This window comes from Anolis carolinensis, chromosome 3 (assembly GCF_035594765.1).
Source record: "Anolis carolinensis isolate JA03-04 chromosome 3, rAnoCar3.1.pri, whole genome shotgun sequence".
In the NCBI taxonomy this organism is placed as follows: Eukaryota; Metazoa; Chordata; class Lepidosauria; order Squamata; family Dactyloidae; genus Anolis; species Anolis carolinensis.
In genome coordinates, this window is record NC_085843.1 from 27,112,227 (window position 1) to 27,131,186 (window position 18,960).

At 36.8% G+C, this 18,960-nt stretch overlaps 1 protein-coding gene across 1 annotated transcript in view; it reads right to left on the minus strand.

Moving 5' to 3' along the window:
• Window positions 1-1,314: 1,314 nt before the first annotated feature.
• Window positions 1,315-18,960, minus strand: part of rdx (radixin) — a 40,480-nt gene continuing 22,834 nt past the window's right edge. The window contains exons 4-14 of the mRNA XM_003219243.4: window positions 18,231-18,326; window positions 16,546-16,820; window positions 14,526-14,609; window positions 13,940-14,086; window positions 13,549-13,645; window positions 11,741-11,904; window positions 10,143-10,273; window positions 7,421-7,581; window positions 6,626-6,718; window positions 5,136-5,396; window positions 1,315-3,701 (exon numbers count right to left, since the gene is read on the minus strand). Of these exons, the coding sequence (XP_003219291.1) occupies window positions 3,537-3,701; window positions 5,136-5,396; window positions 6,626-6,718; window positions 7,421-7,581; window positions 10,143-10,273; window positions 11,741-11,904; window positions 13,549-13,645; window positions 13,940-14,086; window positions 14,526-14,609; window positions 16,546-16,820; window positions 18,231-18,326 (1,674 nt within the window). The 3' untranslated portion in view covers window positions 1,315-3,536. The remainder of the gene's footprint in view (window positions 3,702-5,135; window positions 5,397-6,625; window positions 6,719-7,420; window positions 7,582-10,142; window positions 10,274-11,740; window positions 11,905-13,548; window positions 13,646-13,939; window positions 14,087-14,525; window positions 14,610-16,545; window positions 16,821-18,230; window positions 18,327-18,960) is intronic.

An 18,960-nucleotide genomic window follows, 5' to 3' on the forward strand; every position in this document is an offset into this window, starting at 1 on the left:
CTCCGGATGACCTCTCCCAGCGGTTTCATGTAGATGTTAAAAAGCATGGGGGACAGAATGGAACCTTGCGGGACCCCACAGGTCAAAGGCCAGGGGTCCGAGCAGGTGTCCCCCAGCTTCACCAACTGGGAACGGCCCTCCAGGAAGGACTGAAGCCACGACAGAGCCATGCCCCCAAGGCCCATCCCGGAGAGCCGTCCCAGAAGGATACCATGGTCGATGGTATCGAAAGCCGCTGAGATGTCCAAGAGAACCAGCAGGGTCACACTCCCCCTGTCCAGCTCCCTGCGGAGGTCATCCACCAAGGCGACCAAAGCCGTCTCAGTACTGTGCCCAGGTCTAAAGCCAGACTGCGATGGGTCCAGAAAATCGGTGTTATCCAGGAAACCCTGGAGCTGCGAGGCAACCACCCGCTCCAGGACCTTGCCCAAGAAAGGGAGGTTCGAGATTGGTCTGTAGTTGTTTAGAATGGCCGAATCAAGGGAGGCCTTCTTCAATATAGGCCTCACTATGGCCTGTTTGAGGACAGATGGAAATTTGCCTTGATCCAAAGAGGCATTAATTATCATCACAAACCATAATCTATCTCACAAACCGTAATTAAAAACTGAACAAACTGATGTACACATGAAATATGTTTTAGATATTTTGAATTTCACAAACCAGGCAGCATGCCATTTTGATGTTTAAAAGCTACGTTATTTAATGTGCAACTTTAAGTCAGTGATATTCAAATGTGCTTCTTCTAAAGCAATGGTTCTCAAACTGTGGGTCCACAGATGTTTTGGCCTTCAAATCTCAGAAATCCTAACAGCTGGTAAACTGGCTGGGATTTCTGAGAGTTGTAGGCCAAAACACCTGGGTACCCACAGACTGAAAACCACTGTTCTAAAGTGTTCTAAATGGTTCTAGAACTAAATGTTTTACTACTCACGTATCTCAACGAAGTAGATTCAAGCATGCAGGCACACATCTTTGCATCCAGGTCACCACACAAGAGGCATCAATGAAAGAATATCTAAACTATGCCACATGAACAGTTGTAGCTTCATCCAGCTCTTTATCTGTGAGAACAATTTTGTGCCCATATTTGTATTGTTCACTCCACAATTGCCCTCCCTCCCACTCAATCATGGCTGACATGCTACTGCCCATCTCCCTTCCAAGTTTCTGCTTACACTTCGATTTCACTTCTTTCCCAACAGTTATGCATGGTTCAGATATGTATTTATTGGTTCTAGGAAAGTTACGTTTGCACAAAAGAACCAGGTAATTCTACCTGGGATCAAATAACAACAGTGGACCTCAGAAAAATGACTGTATTCTCTTTATTGTTAGCCAATGAATGTTATCCAAAATAATAGGTGTTATTTACTGTAGCTTAATTTTACAACACAAAAACATGATGCTAAGGACGGGAGGGGGAAGAAGAGGGGAAGCATGTGGCGGTGTTTCCCCAGGAGCTGATGACCAGTATCAACAGCATCATTTTGTTCATGATGAAAAACCTCGCAATATAGATTAATTCCAGATTGCTTAGAAAAATTCACACAGTTTTTATAAATCAATTAGATCTATTTAAGTACTAAGCTATACATCATAGATAATGAACAGCAAACCTGATTGGTATTCCCCCACTCCTCACACTCGCAGGCTAGCATGTCAATGCCCATGCATATATTTCAGGGAAAACCCATGCACTGCATTCCACCTGCTATGGCAAAGGTTTTGAACACTTCAGATATACAGGTTTTTGTAATTCACTGCATGAAAAAAATGCAAGATGTTTGCCCCATTTTCTGCAACAGGAAGCAGAAATGCCCAGGGCAATCAAAGTGTGTGTTTGGGCACGTGCGCAACATTTGCACACACCTCTATACAAGGTTAGCCAGCTACCCTTATCCAAAAATAATATAGCAGTGTATGTGTTTCTTTCATAAGGTGCTCCCTTAAAGGATCTCTCTTAAACACAAAGGTTCATAAGGAACTTGTGCATGGAAATGTAATAAAATGGCAATTGTTATAGGTAAGTGTGAATTTTGAATGCAGAATACCTAACAAAAGATAGCTGAACCATCCTCAGAGAAAGCAGAGCTTCTTTCTCCCAACTTCTAATTAAATACCTAGAAACACGGCATACATTTCAGTTTCATTTCTATCAACATGATCCTCATGGTGCCCAATTTTGATTAGTCATTCCAGGTAGATAAGAGTGATTGAACATGAATTCTAGGCACACACTCAATATTCACTGGATGCATGTTTGCTTCCACCTAATGGTTGTTCAACTCATCTGCTCCTTGTTCTGCCACAACTCCCCTTATTATATTCCCTGGATTGCAGGGCAAATTGACATTGTTTCCTTTCTTACTGCTTCAATTTTCAGGAAAGAACAAGAAGAGCATGTTGAATGGGGCTTAGAGTGCATTGTTAGATGTTGTTTTATGCACAGCCTTCATCAAAAAATGAGCCTCACAGTGATATAGTACAGAGGAATTCAGGAAACATGCCCATACATTGGATAGGATACGTGCCCTCCCATTGGACAGGATATAGTGACAGGTTACATTTTTTAAAGGTAAAATTCAAGATGCAGAGTTTCACATGACAAAAAGGCAGCTGTATATTCTTTGAATGCTATAAATCTATACATAATAGAACAAAATATTAAAAAGTAAAGGCTCCTAGATGTGTGTGGCTTTTAGCTATGGAGAACCCAGCTTAACACAGTTATCATTTCAATATGGTGTTTGAAGGACCAGTCATCATGTAAATAGTAGTGAGGTAGGATACTGTCCCCTTTTTGGGACTGATGTTTTCATATGCTCCCTTGCCAGAAAGGTCCAGGTTTCCCACACTGCAATTCATACTAAACGAATGCAAGGGGAGGAGAACTGAAAGAACTTCACTTCTTTTCCTATTCCTACTTGAAATATGAAAAACTTTGGTAAAAGAGGACTATACATAAGTGCTTACAGGTGATGTTCCACTATTTTTACAGGAACAGCTGCCTGCCATCTAGACCTTTGTGAACAGGTAGGCAAAGAAAACCATCAATGATGACAGGACATGAAACACCAGATAATTCCACCTTTCTGTGGGAGGGGGGGAGGGCCACAATATCTATGATAAATCTGCATTACCAAAATCCTTGCAAATTCACTAAACTGAAAAGAACATTACAAAGTGCACCCATGCCAAAATTATGGCCAGTTTTATAAAGTAAAATCTAGTGTTCTTTCAAATGGTCAAGGCTTAGGTTAACAGCTTTGACAGCATGAGACCATATTAATCTTTCAGAGAACAAACAATAAGAATATGTGAAATGAGAATATAGAAACTACCACCACCACCCAAAAAGTCATAGAGGACAAACTGCCTTATTGTTGAAAAACTTTCATGAAATGTGTTTTAACCACAAATGGGTCTAAGTGCTTTGGCAAGGTAGGGTGTGTTTCTTTCACATGTGGAAAGGCCTGTGTTTCTCTGCTGGTGGTTCAAGCTTAATGAAGAACATATATGCAAAGGAACAGCTCTCACATTGCTTCAAATTCATCAATGCGTTGCTTTGTATTTCCTTGTCGGATCTGTCGAAGAGTCTTGTATTTATCACGGCCTGCTTTGACATTCTCCGCATGAAGGACATCATTCTGGGTTTTCTTGGTTTCATCTCTGGCTTGGGCCAACTCAGAACTCAAGGCCTATTGAACAAGATAAGTAGGAATTTAGATCCTGTAGATCTAAATGAAGATGTAACATTCCACATTTCATTTGCTAAACAAAATTAGCTTGGTCTATACTCTCAAGCAGGGTGAGAATCGCACAGCCCTGCACATGTTACTGTACAAATAGTTTGAGCATACCCTGCTATCTTAGTCAATAAAAAGGAACACTGGGAGCTGCCGAATGCCAAATGATGCCAAGACCTGCACTAATGTCTTCCAACCATTTAGCTTAAATTTATACATAAAACAAGGGAGTACATGTGTATAGAGGAGAACATGTCTTTAAGGAAAGTAGGTTACACATTTTTCTATGAGAATTTTTTGAATACATTTTATCACCACCTCAAATCCAGAAACGATCTCACCTTACTCAAGTTACTCAAATTTTAACTGTGTAATAAGTGTTTTTAACCTTACTCTGTTTGTAAAAAAATCACTTATGGTTGGTTAATAGATACATACTTATTCCATTTACATGTTCTTTGGAGGCATTACTGGCAAAGGAGAACCGACAATGTAAAAAGAAGCACTGGAGTTGCATTAATTCTTTGTACGCTGGCAGTTTTCCAAATCCGAGGCTCAAGTAATCCTTTCTTACAAACAAGTGGGAGGGCTAAGTTATTTTGGTTTCTTTGCCTTTTAAGAAAGGAGGGGGGGAGAGCAAACAAGGTAGTAATTATCCTGTTGGGTGGATCAATTAACTTCTATATCCCTCTGAAATCATCAATTTTTCAGTACAGACTGAAACTTGGAAAGAAAATGCTCATTCCAGAAAATCCATTTATTGATGTTGATGCCCTTCCGAAATAAACTGAAATGGCCAAAAGACATTTAAAAAGTAAAGTCATCAAAAAGTCTGCTTTAAGTGAGTGAATGAAAATATAATCTGATCTTCGATTTGAAGTTATTGAGTAGATGCTCACTGTTTAGATAGAACAAGTACATTTGTATAATGAATGTTCATGAAAATTTTAAAAACCTTTTGTTTTACTGAGCATTTTGCCATAAAAACACAACGCTGTAAATTACATGGAATACCATATTCCAAGCCTACTGTCCATTTCATAAGACAGTATTAGTGGTAAACTATATTAAGATCTCCTTTACACATCACATGAGGGACTATCACATGAAACATAATTTCTCAATTGTAAGTTATTCCCAGATGTGTGAAAATACATATTATTATTGTTTGCATTTATTACAGCCAAAGCCCAACAAACTGAATAACATGTTCTCCATGCTCAGCAGAACTTTCCCTGCCCCCTACACTCTGCCTATAGATGATAACCCTGGGAAATATATACAAACCTATCTAGATTACTGTAAGCAGGAACTGCAAAGAAGAGACACTCTAGAGAATATACCACCCTCCAGCCGCACAGTTGGTTTATTGTAATCTTTCAATACCTGGAGCTGTTTCTTAACACGTTCATTCTTCTGTGTTTCCGTTACACGCTCTTCCTCATTTCTGTGATTCACGGCATCATCAGACGCTAATTCAGCACTAGCTTCAGCATGATTCTCATCCTGTTCATCATGTTCATTCTCTGTTTGAGGAAGAACTGGTGGAGGAGGGGGAGGAGGGGGAGGGGGAGGAGGGGGAGGAGCCGACATCACAGTCTTCAGTTCTTCTTTGGTCTTTTCTAGATCTTCTTGGGCTGCAAAAGCCTATGGATAGTAAAAAAAAAAACCATTTAATATTCATGAACAACTAAAAGCTGACAAAGAAGTTATTTATTAGGAAATGCAGTGAGAAGACATTCTCTTTGTGGAGAGAAAAAGAGAGGTATAAACAAACATATTAATAATAATAATGATAATGATAATAATGATAGTAATTCTACCATGCATGCCAGGTATGGAGACTATTCTACAGTACAATCAATTTACAAGTGGCATAAAGAGTAGATCAGAAGCCAACCTCATCAGCTCTTCACCTCAAACAATCTTCTGTAGCCAACCGATACTATGACTCTATGCTCCACCTCCTCATTTTCCCACCCCTTCAAAATGATTTGACAAAACAAATTTTTGGGGGGAGGAGAATTGACACTTTTCATTAAGAGATAGTGCATACTAGATTTCAGAGAAACAACGAACAGGTAATTATTTGGCTCATGAAGATATAAATCCATGTCTCACTTCTAGATCCTGAGCCCACATTGCAGTACTTTCTACTTGAGAAAAAGAAAAGATGCAGGGCAAATGCAGATCTAAACATGGCTCTTCTGTAATATTTTGAACTCACAAGTTGTAGTATAAGTAAAATAAGTGCATCGGAAGCTTGGAACAAGGAACAAGAAAGCACAATGTATGGCTTTTTTTAGGCCTTTTTTCTATCAGGAAATAAATTAGGTCAGATGAATCGAGAAACAACTTATAGCCAAGTAACAGCAGCAGTGTTTTACAATTGTTTATTCCTTTTTTAAAGGCTTCCCTCGGGCCTCAAACAATCCAGGGAGGGCCTAAAACAAGAGAGGATTTGACCTCCATCGCCTATATAGTGTAACAGAGTCATTTTAGAAATTTCTTCTCTCATCAAAAGAGTGAAGAAAAAACTGAGGAGATGCATACCTCAACCGCAAGAGTTGACCACCTCCAGTTTAATGTTATCCCCCCCCCAAGTATACCTATTATCATTATTATTGTTATTATTGTTTATTTTTATTCCGCTTTTCTCCCATGGGTGTGATTTAAAGCAGCGTAGCAAGCAGTTCGACTGATCTTTAATTATATCAATTGAAATCATTTGACAATTAACTTAAATCCCATTGATTTGAATAGACTAATCATTAGGTATGGCTAAATCCAGATTTAACTCAGCACTGCTAGAAAATGTCTTGATTAAAAACTGACATACAGTTCACAACTCCCATATTTATGCGCAAAGGGATTACTTTGTGTTGCCATTCTGAAGCTTCTTCTTCCTTCTTTTTCTTGGCCTCCTCCAAAAGTGCAATCTTAGCAGTAAATTCAGCAAGTTCTGCAGCCTAAGAAAAAATAACTACTTTAGATTAAACATGCATCTCTATAAATGGAAATATTCATACTTTTCCTGAGTGATTCCAGACATTATACAGAGCTTATTTCAAAATAGTAATTTCACATTCTGTTAATATGGATAAATTAAACCACTAATTATGATCTCATGCCAAATAAAAACATTTAGAAGCCAGCCAAAACATCTGACAAAATAAGCTCTTCTATTGAGGGTACTTTATTTTTAAATAAAACAAAACAAAATACAAAATTCAATTTTATATTATAAAATAGAATTTATAATATAGAGTAATTTTTAAGATGTTTTACTTTGCAAAATAATAGAGTTTTCTTTACTTTAGAAGCTCAAAAGAATGGGAGTTAGGAATGTTTCACTGTGAAGAGCTTCCCAATGGAACAAGGAAAGTTTCGCCACCACAAACTAAGGACAACACTATGGCATATCACTGAGATAGTGGTATAACATTATTTCAGGAGTTTTAAAAATCTCATTCTTTCTCTCTCCTTATTGTCCAGTGTATATCTCAATATGAGAATCCGTAATGACACTGTGATGTCTTTTCACGCTCAGGAGACACCATGGGGTAATGGACTTAAACCAGTTAATCACCTTTGTTTAGTTCTTTGACATATCAGTTCTAATCATGTCTCCTAGGAAACTAAATATTCAAAGTTTGCATATAACATCTTACTAGCTGCTCCTGATTTTTCATCTGATCAGCAGCCTGTTTTGCCAGAGCAGCTTTTGCTTCTTCTGCAGCTCTACGATCTTTCTCCAGGCGCTCTGCTTCCTCTTTTGCTTTCTTTCGTTCTTGGTCCAGCTCAAGAGCCCTTCTTGTCTGTTCTTCTAGTTCTGTACAAATATTTATAAAAAATAAAAAAATCTCACAAAACCATATTTCAATGTAGATATGTAGATTAATATAACAAATTGTGGTGTCAACGATAATGAGCTGCAATTCCAAGGGATGGCCTGCCCTTTCAATAAAGTAGATTGAAAGTTTCCAGACTCTCACATTGCTTACTAAGACCAGAAGCAAATGAAGATTGAATAGGATTAGCCAAGGGCCTGCTTGAACGGCAGGTCAAATACACAGGATTATAACCGAATGCCATTTTGCACTGCAGTATTTTAGTGTTTTGTCTTCCTTACTCTTCTGGTAGTGATCTTTATAGCACAAACATATCTTTAAAATAATTTCATGCCTAGATTACTATGAGATTTTGTAAAGGTAGATCTGCTAATAATAAGCACTATCAAAAATTAGGCTGAGAGAGAGGTATAAAAGCAAAACAGTGATCAAAAGCTAGCCAATTCACTAAATATATCATACCCAAGGTGGCTGAATAGGAGTAGATACACCATACACAGCAAGAATAACACACAGTAGTATACCATACACCTTCCAGACATGAAGTCTCAAGTTCAATCCCTGGCATGTCCAGTTAAAAGGATTAGTGGGCCATGGATGGGACAATTATCTTCATGAGAGCAAGAAAAGCCACTGCCTCTCAACAGACATCAGTGAGCTAAGTGGATATAGAGTGATCAAGTATAAAGCAGCTTCTCCTGTTCCTTGCAGTTTCTTTGACTGCAGCTTAGTACCACACCACTCCCTCCATGTAACAATAGTGAACTGGGGATAATTCCTGACAGTTTAAGAATACCCTTTTCAAGACCTGGTTCCTTTTAAGGCTTGTAAAAGTGCTTCTTGTTCTCAGACAACTACATCTAATTTTAAAGGTATTGACCACACACTTACTTTTGGGGGGGGGGGGGGGATGAGTGAGAATTCCTAAAACCTAAGATTTTCATCCCTATATATTTTGGTACTTTATTAGCTTTTACTGGTTGTTCCAGTTGTCTCACTTAAGGCAATCCAACTCCCACATTAACTTCCTGATTTGGCCAAAGCCATAATTGGTTTGTATGATCTGCATTTGCCTTTTTATTTGTGCTTGACTTCTGTGGGCAGGTACTTTGGGACTGCAAGTATTACATTGTCTATTTTTTACACAATTGTGTCACTTCACAAATCAATGCAGACTTTGGAGAATTACTGATTACAAAATGTTTGTAAATTGTTAAGAAGATCTTTAAATGCTGAAAAATCCAAGGAATCATCCATTTTCTTTTAAAATTGGATCCACCAGTTTTTGTCCAATTCTATTACAAATGTTTTTAAAATGACACTGTGACTTACAAGTTGTATCACAGGCCAATTGGGCTACAATTCAAAATATATTTTTTTTAAAAGCAGATATAGCACTAAAAGCAATATATGAAATCCTACAAATAAGTCAAAGCCATTCTATTTACCAAAATAAAGCCTTTGTTTTGCAAAACAAAAATGCTCCAGGAGTAAATAGAATCTAACTGAACTTTTCCCTGAGAACTTGAATATGGAACGCCTGGTTAATATATATTCATTACGATATATATTCATTACGTTTCTTTCATGATTTCTTCTTCGTCATTTCCCTCAGCTGTGATTTTCTCCATATAGATTTCTATTCTTAATTTACATATCTGACCTATACAAACAAGATTAAAAGACTTTCAGTATTATGGAAATAAAAAATTCACATCTTTTTTTTACTTATACTACTATTGTAGTTTATAGATAAAATCGCATTTTCTCTCACGTCTAAGTAGTAGCTACTTCAAAAATTAAATTTTAGTGTAGAACGTCATATGTTGTATTTATTGCCATACAGCAGAATTTGATTTTGATCTATGCTTCTACTTTTGCTATAAGCATACATCCAGAAAATCAAACCAAACACTGAAAATCCACATTATTCTCAACATATGAAACCTTTAAACCAGGAGTTCTTAACGAAGGGTCCCCTTGGTGGTCCATGGAAATATTTCAGGTGGGCTGTGAGTCTGAATTGGAAAAAAAAATTCTCTGACCTCTAACTGATGTATAGGGGCACCTATCTGCCGCTACATTCTGAGACAAGGTCATTGGTTTCACCTAACTGGCAGAGGTCCATGGAACAAAATAGGTTAAGAAATCCTGCTTTAGAACATTATGTGTGAACTGCACTCAAACACAAGTGTAAACAGTTGCAGTTAAAAAGTTGTGTGCACTTCAAATTCATATTATTAAACTAGCAATTAAAATATTAAAACCTAAATCCAACTCTGATCCCAACTATAGTAGATCTACCAAAGCAACAATTAACAATCCATCAAAAAACAATTAACCTAAATCCAACTCTGGTCAAACTTGAATAGAACCACCAAGGCAACATTCAACAATTAATTCAATAAGCCTATTCTAGTTTGAAATAATTCAATTTAGGACTAAATTTATTAACCACTTTACATTCTGCCTTTTTCTCTCTTACTCTCTCACACACATTCCACAGATGATTAAAACAAATTAATGTGAAGCAAAGATTCACCTTTTTGTGCCTTCATTGTTTGTTCTTCAATTTGTCTTAGTCGTTCCAACAACTCATCCTTTTCACGTTCTATTCTTTCCTTTTCTTTCTCTGCTATTTCTCTTTTCTTTTTCTCATTTTCTAGTTGTGCTCTAAATGGAAGAGAAACAGATATATATCTAGTGGGGAGCTAAGTGATGTTCATTTTATAGTTGAAGAATAAATATACTTTATCCAAATATGCTAAACTAAAAAAAATAAACTACTAAAAGATATACCAGAGTAGAAAATTAAAGGGAGTAATAAACATCAGATGGTCTGATTCAGCTATGAAATTGAACTACTGGATGTCCTGTATCACCTTCTCATCTTCACTAAGACTGCACATAGACAATCCAAGGTGGCTCATACATCATAATATTTTAGTGGCACTTATAAGCCTGCCAAAACAGGTAATTCCAGTATTAATATTCATCTTAACTAGTACAGGTTCATTTGAAATCACAACGGGGATATGGGGCAAGCATGTCAGTGGAAGAATTTTATTTCACCCCAAAGCATTAGAAGTCCAATTAAAGCAGCCTGTTCTCACTGACCTTTACAGAAGGACAAATTTTGTAGTACAATCTGGCATAACATGATTAGCCCATCTTCCGTATGTCCATCTTCCGTAAAGACTTAAAATTTGGATGTTCCAGTATGCCTTTGAATAATTGTTTAGCTCCTGTTTAGGTCTGCCCAGACCTAATTTATTGTTTTGGTTTTTCTAGCACTTTTTTCCCAGCCCTGGCCCTACAGTCTGCGTTTTGCACTAGCCCTTGCCTTACCCTACTTTTCCAGTTACTGGTTGATGTCGGCTGATGTATTTTTATGATGTTTTTACTTTTCTGGTTTTAATTGTTGTAATTATATACAGTAGATTCTCACTTATCCAACATAAATGGGCCGGCAGAATGTTGGATAAGCGAATATGTTGGATAATAAGGAAGGATTAAGGAAAAGCCTATTAAACATCAAATTAGGTTATGATTTTACAAATTAAGCACCAAAACATCATGTTATACAACAAATTTGACAGAAAAAGTAGTTCAGTACGCAGTAATGCTATGTAGTAATTACTGTATTTACGAATTTAGCACCAAAATATCATGATGTATGAAAAAAATTGACTACAAAAATGCGTTGGATAATCCAGAACGTTGGATAAGCGAGTGTTGGATTTGTTATGTTTTTAATTGTGTTACTTTGTAATCCTGTTTATGCTCGGCTTGGTCCCCATGTAAGCTGCCCGAGTCCCTTCGGGGAGGGATATATGAATAAAGTTGTTATTAATATTATTATTAATATTATTAAAAACATGGGCCAAAGAAAAACTAGGAACTTTATAGAACATTGCTTCCTTTTCTATATATAACACAGCAATAGTTTCCACTAAGGCCACTCTTTTTAGAGAATTGTCTCCAAAGAGTCTACTGTGGTCTACTGTAGACTGTGGTCATTTAGTCCATCTCAAATTCCGACTTTGTACCAGACTATTTTGGGAAAACTGGACTATGAAATCAGTTCTTAAAACCAATACATTTTCACGCTTAGTTCCCAGGTACTTGTCCATTTTATACCTCTCCAACTGTTTTTGGTGTTTTTCTTCTCTGGCTTGGGCCTTCATCTGTTGAACTTCAATTGTATCTGGCTTTCTCCTTCTCATGTACAGCTCATGGTTTCCCATACATAATGCCAATATCCTCTTATTAATTCTCAGACGTGGTGCATAAAATACAAAATCCTAATGAAAAAAATGTAAGTTACTGAAATCTCTTTTATGTTCTAATAATACACAGATTTACAAATAACATGGACATTCAGCTAAACACTCTTGCTATACACTCTTGCTAAATGAGACTCCAGCATCTCAATATCAACACACTTTCACCTTCTAATGAAACCAACTGAAATTATTTGGAATTAGCGTTGATGCAACCATGTTTAGGAAGGATATAAAATCATTATGCCTGATCAAATCTCACAGAATGCTTCCTCATATGCACTGCAGAGCTAGAAGATGAACAACACTTCAAAAATTGAACTAAATTATTAAGATATTGGAAGAATCATTCTTCAGCATCAGAAACTGGCAAATCTAGCCATACTGTACTTTCCTCTTGCATTTCCATTCCATTAAGTATCTTTTGTTTTCTCTTTGCCTCTATACATAATTTTCTGACTTTACAGACCCTTTCAGACCTCTTTCTTTACAGCCTGGCTGGGACTTCATCATCAGAACTAGATGAACAGCATTCCCAAAACTGAGCTAAATTACTAAGATCTTGCAAGATCCATCTGTCCACGCCAGTAGTGGCTAAATCTTCCCACATTGCACTTTCCCCTTGCTCCAGCAAACATGATGCCATGTTCTGCCTCAAATTTTGTCCCACTCCTGAGCAGAAAAATAAAGAGACAAAAAGTGTTTTCACATCGAAACGAGAGAAACGTCATGTGTTCCAACAGAACTGGGACTAAAGATGAATTATTTAGCTCATGGATTCACAAGACAGAAGTGATAAAATGTTACTAGATCTATCTTATATACTCATGTTTAAATCAAGAAATTTTAATCAAAAAAATCAACCCACTGAAAATAGATTTACTTATCCACAAATCAATATGAGAACTGTATCTTAATTCTGATAGAAAAAGAACCACCCCCTTCTCCAGACACAAAAAAAACCCTGAAAGAGGAGTCACTCCCTCTATCTACACTTTCTGCCACGGTACCATTTCTAGCCTTTTCGAATGTCTGGGCAGAGAAACAGTGGCAGCAGCCGGGGGTTGGCCCAAGATGGCATTGGTGCTATCACCTCTCTGTGGAATGACCAACTTAATTAACAGATCAGATCAAAATCTATAATTTGGGCTGTAAAACCTGCCCACAACTTATACAAGGACATATGCAAGGTCTCCATCAATCTATACAATTATTTTCTCAAAACAAGCATTAACAGCTAAACAATACATCACTTTGTAGAGATTAACTCATAAAAATATTTGATACTTCAGACTAACACAGAACAATCGCCATTTCCATTCCTATTTGTGCATTCCCAGAGGCGTTTTGCAGGCCATTTTGAAAAGAGAATGCTGGACTACAACTTAGCCTAGATCTGTCTGAAAGGCTTCCTTTGTTTTCAAAATCAAATGAAGTTCAAGTTAAACTTTACATCAGTGTATATATTTTTAGTTAAAGAAGCTAATTTATATTTTAAAATTCTAATTCGAAACAGACTGGCAATCAACAGTGTGGAAAGGGGGGCATGGAATTACTTCCAAAACGATTAGAAAATACAGGCACAAAATACTTGAGAACAGTAAAAATCAGAGAGGAGTGGAACAGGTGTACACATGTCACTTTCTTAAAACTATTTTTACTTACAGGGGCCTTTTTGTCAATAGGCTTTATCACAAATTTTTTGTCATTAAACGAAATATTTCTGATTTCACTCCAAGGAAAGCCGATCTTGGGGGTCAACCTTTAGTGAGGACAGAAGAATCCTTAATAAAAGATCACACATACTTTATCCCCCAAAAGACATTTTAATACAGTATATTAAAGACAAGAATGCTGGCTTATCTTTAATAAGAACAAGACCAGAGAAAAACAAGCTCTTTTTCACCATTAATTAGCTTTTGCATCTCAAATTCTCTTCCTAGGGTCATACGTTAAAAATAACTTGCTAGTCTTACTAGTAAGAAGACTATTGCTAAGAAGAGAGATTTCTGAATAGTATTTTGGAGATAGCGAAAAATATCCTGGTTTTACTTACTTGTCCCCATGTTCATAAATATTCAAACCCAATGCATCAACACCAAGCCATAACTCAGTTCCCTTTTTGTTCTTAATTTCAAAATAGTTGACACCATACATTTCCAAATCTTGGGCAATTTTCAGATACTCCATCATAGAATCTTCCCTGATAATGAAGAAACATCATTTAAAACCATATAATGTGCAACTCTATCTTTATTGTAATAACAAAAGTGGTCATGGGCCCAACCTTGCATCCACTAAATACAACTGAAAACTAATTGATGCAAAATGGCCAACTAGGTACAAACATTCATCCATTTTAAAGGGATCTTCCATGCTTATTTCATGCATGTCCATTTGCAAATAACTCCGACTAATTTGAATGTAGCTCACTTCCTAGTAAATTTACAAAATGTCTTATTTTAATTACATGTTTTAAAGAGAAGTAGAGAAAGCTAATTATTTGCAGGACATAATATGCAGGACAAAGCTAATTATTTGCAGGACATAATTATAACATGTTTCTATTATACACATAAATCAATAAGCAAAAACAAGCTAATTTTAAGCTTAGAGGACTATACAACTATTACAAAAATTACCTCAACATTCCCCTGTGTTCTTCATGCCAATTCTGTATCCTCTCTTCCCACTGTTCCTTTGTCAATTTATGTTGTTCCAATACACTGTGAAAATAAAGATGTAAAGCCATGTAATGTATGCCCTGGGTTTCATGCAAAACTAAATGTATACCTAATTTGCTTTATTGTTTCAACTACAGTGACTACTCTATGCACACCTATCTATTTCTTAGAAAATGTTAAATTTTACAATTCACAACATATAGGGACTTACAACTATTTAAATAAAATAAATCATACACAACAATATCAAAAATACAATAGGAAAATAAAACTAAATTCTGCTGATCTATATGATTGATTGTAGAAGATTCTCAGCCCTTGTCTCGGGCTCTTGGGAAGAAGCCACACCCACTCCTCTAGCTTCACCCCGTGTCCTAACAGGCGCCTCAGATGATTAGCCCTGTCTCCGGCACTTAGGAAAAGGCCCCGCCCCTCCCCTGGCCCTGCCTCCGTGTCCTAATAGGTGCCATCACCGCCCCCCTGGATCGCTGCGGCACCCACCAGGGGGCGGTAGCACCCACTTTGGGAAACACTGGTCTAACTGTTCCTCAGATATGCAAAAGAATTTAATGGCATGGGAATAGTAAAAACAATGCTACCAGCAGTGGTTTACCCACCATCAGTTGTTCTTTACTTAAAGTGACAACATATTGAAATGGGACTTGGATCCTTACAACTGGATTGACATTCCTTAAGGTTTTTAATCAAAATGGTGGGGTATGATCTCATTATTAAAGAAAATAGCTCCTTGACTGAGGTTTGTGGTCTGCAGTGCTTATATCCTCTTTAAGCACAATAGTCAGGAGTTATGAAGGCACATCAGCTATGAAGACACAACAGGTTAACATAGCAGCATGATGCATCAAAAAGCTCAAAAACCCTTGCAGCACCAATAAATAATGCATTTTATATGGCACATGCTTCCTTGATTCAGTGTGCTTCAACTAAAATGTGTTAGTTTTAACAGCCCATTTGTAATTTTGTGTTAACCATTGTTTGTTGCGTTAATCTACAAGGCAAACAACCAAACAGTGGTTTATCTTCCCCATTTCTCTCCCAGTCCTTTTGTTTCCAGATGGGTAGATGGAGAAACAGAACATGGATTAAACAGTTGGAAGTCTAACAAGTCAGATTTTATAAAGCAGTAACAAATTATTGGTACGGAAGGTGGTTTGTGGCTTGTTAATGGAAGCAGCTTCACAAGTCATGAAATGCTGAATTGTGATTTGTAGTGATGCGTGAAGCTGCTTCAGTTAACAAGGTGTATCACTGAAGATGCAGCATTTGTGTACTGAAACCTGTCTTGTAACATGTGGTAGTAAATCTTGTTTCCCTTAAGCCATTAAGCATGCTTAGCATTCAACTGATATGCTATACCCCATAGAGCAGGGGTCCCCAAACTAAGGCCCGGGGGCCACATGCGGCCCATCAAAGCCATTTATCCGGCCCCCACGGCACAAAGGCAGAAGGGGGTTGGGCTAAATGACCCAAGGGTTCTCTTCTTCTCTTCCAACTATTATTATTATTATTATTACTATTTTATTATGACACAGCAAACAAGATAGATATGCTGGATTTCATATCACAAAATCACAAGTCGAACACTTCCCAAGTGTCTAGGACCCAAAATGAACAGTCACAGAAATATACAATGCCAGAAAACTGCACAATTATTATTATTATTATTATTATTATTATTAACATTGAGGCTGGGAGGCCATTTGTCAGGGGTGCTTTGCTTGTGCTTTTGGTGCCCAAAGACAGAAGGGGATTGGACTCAATGGCCCAAAGGGTCTCTTCCAACCCTATTTATTATTATTATTATTATTATTATTATTATTATTATTATTATTATTATTATTATTGCTTGGTGGCCAACTATAGTCCGGCCCTCCAACTGTCCGAAGGATCGTGAACTGGCCCCCAGTTTAAAAAGTTTGGGGACCCCTGCCATAGAGTTACACAATCTTTTGCTTACCGTTGGGGAAGTAGTCTGTCATTTGCCAAATATCCTAGCTTATGTATTTCCTTATTATAATCACCATACTTGGCTTGAACAGCATAAGAAGCTAGAAGAACAGCAGTTTCAGGCGGACAATAAATTTCATCATTTAAAATGGCCTCTTTGACTTGCAGGAAAAAAAGTCTCTGGGTTATTTCTTGTATTAATTCTTCAGATACATCCTCAGGAAAAAACTTGGCCCTGAATTTGAATTGAAGTGGATTTTCTTTCCTTACATCTTGCTGTGTTACCTGAAATAGGAATTTTAGAAAGGTAAAGAAGATATAAGAGTTATCAGAAAAAGCAATCTAGTTACTGGTTATTACATACTGTAATTCAAACTCTAGAAAGCACAACACTGAAAGACTTGTGATTCACACAGACTTCTAAATAATTAATTAGGAATTAGGAAAACACGACAGCTTTCCGAGGCTACATAAAATCATTTAAAGTCTTTATTGTATTCTTGTGTCCCTCCAATTTTACATTATATAAAGGCAGCTCTGCATACTTACCTCTACATAAGAATTGGATACATGTTTGATTTTCATGAAGTCAATTTTGAATTCATAATAATGTAGCAGAAACACTTTCAAAAGTTACAAGAATTTTTTTTGGATGGACTTGCCAACACTGTTGAGCTAATGAGCACTACATATTCGACTTATCAAGTACATTCACATATATCTGGCAAGCTCCCATTTAAATAGAATTTGAAATGTTTATGAAAAACTTGCAAAGAGGTAAACATTACTTCTGTACCAAAATGCTGACTATCAATACAAAATAAAGAAATAATAGCATATTTTCTTGTAATAGTATATTAACAAAAAACAAAAAGAACTGGCAACAATTTTTTGCAATATGAAGGGTTCCTGGTCACGGTTCAAGACAGCCAAGAACACTAAATAAGATATTATCTTAAAAGATATTTCATACCCCGCCTTCATACTCCTTTTGTTTCCCTCAGACCATAGCACTAGGGCTGCTAAGTACAATATCAGTTGAATTTATTTCCATAACAATAAGACTGTCACCTGGGTAAAGCAACACTTAAATGGGATCAGCTACTCTAAAATATATTTTTTAACTATACACATTTTAAAAGCAATTTGAGATACAAAATGGATGCATGTTCATATCTAAATCAGTTTGACTTATGGCATGACAATCCTGGAACAATATTTTTCTAGGCTTAAAAATATATGGGTATAATTCCAACTGGAGGATACATAAAATTGATGAACAGCGCAACATCGAAAGCTTCACAATTATCCTGAATCAAACAACTGGTCCACCCAGACTAGTCTTGTACATACAGACTCTGTTTCTAAGTAAAACTAAAATCTAAAATTTACTGTAACCTTTTCGCAAAAGAAATAAAAACTATAAATGATATCACTACATACAATTGCATCTTTATGCAAATTGCCAAATTGCTAGTCATGATTTATATTTAATTTGAGAGAACAGAGAACAGATGCTAACAGAGAGCAAGAGAGTTAGAAAATTCAACCAGCTACCAAGGAAGGAAAACTATTGAGGGAGACAGAAGAGTCAATAAACTAACTGGAGTGGAGAAGCTGCCTATTAGTTGTGGATTACTTCCCCAGCCAGGCTGAGGATGAATTATTTTGAACTGTATACACATCATGCATTACCTTTTTATTTAATTTCAACCAAGTTGTATATCCTTTGCTGTCCACATACTGAAGTCCAAAAAACCAGACTTCCCGCAAGCCAACTGTTTTTACAACCTTAAAAAGAAGAAATGCATTAGCATTGATAAAAAAACGTAATTCATAAATATTTGAGTTTCCTTCCCCAACCTCTTTTTAACATGACAGCAACCCCACCGGATTAGAATAAAGGCCAACTCATTCCAATATGAAATTTCCCACAGTGACCAACCAGATGATGATCCATTCATCTATTCCAGAGGTATCTCAAACCTGTTAGATATTTCGGCTTCTAACTCCAAGAAGCCCCAGCTAGCTTGCCCAGTGGCCAGGAACTCTTGGTTCTGAAGTCTAAAACACCTGGTGAGCCACATATTAGACACCACTGATCTATTCGTTCATTCATTCATCCATCTACCCATCCCTTTATATATAAACCCCATTATTTCCTTGAAGCTGGGACTCAAAGAAGCTTCTAAATAGAAATAATTTCAAATTACAAATACAGGTGGCTAAAAACATACAGAATAGAATTAAGCTGTCAATAAAATTAAAATAATTTAAATGAGTAGAAGTAGGGCAGCACATTAATAGGCCCTTATCTTACAAAACATAGTAAGTCGCTAAAATGCTTCAGGAATAAAGAGATCTTCACAAGCCAAGAAAATGACATCTGTGTAGGAGACAACCTAGCCTCCCTAAGGAAGAAGTT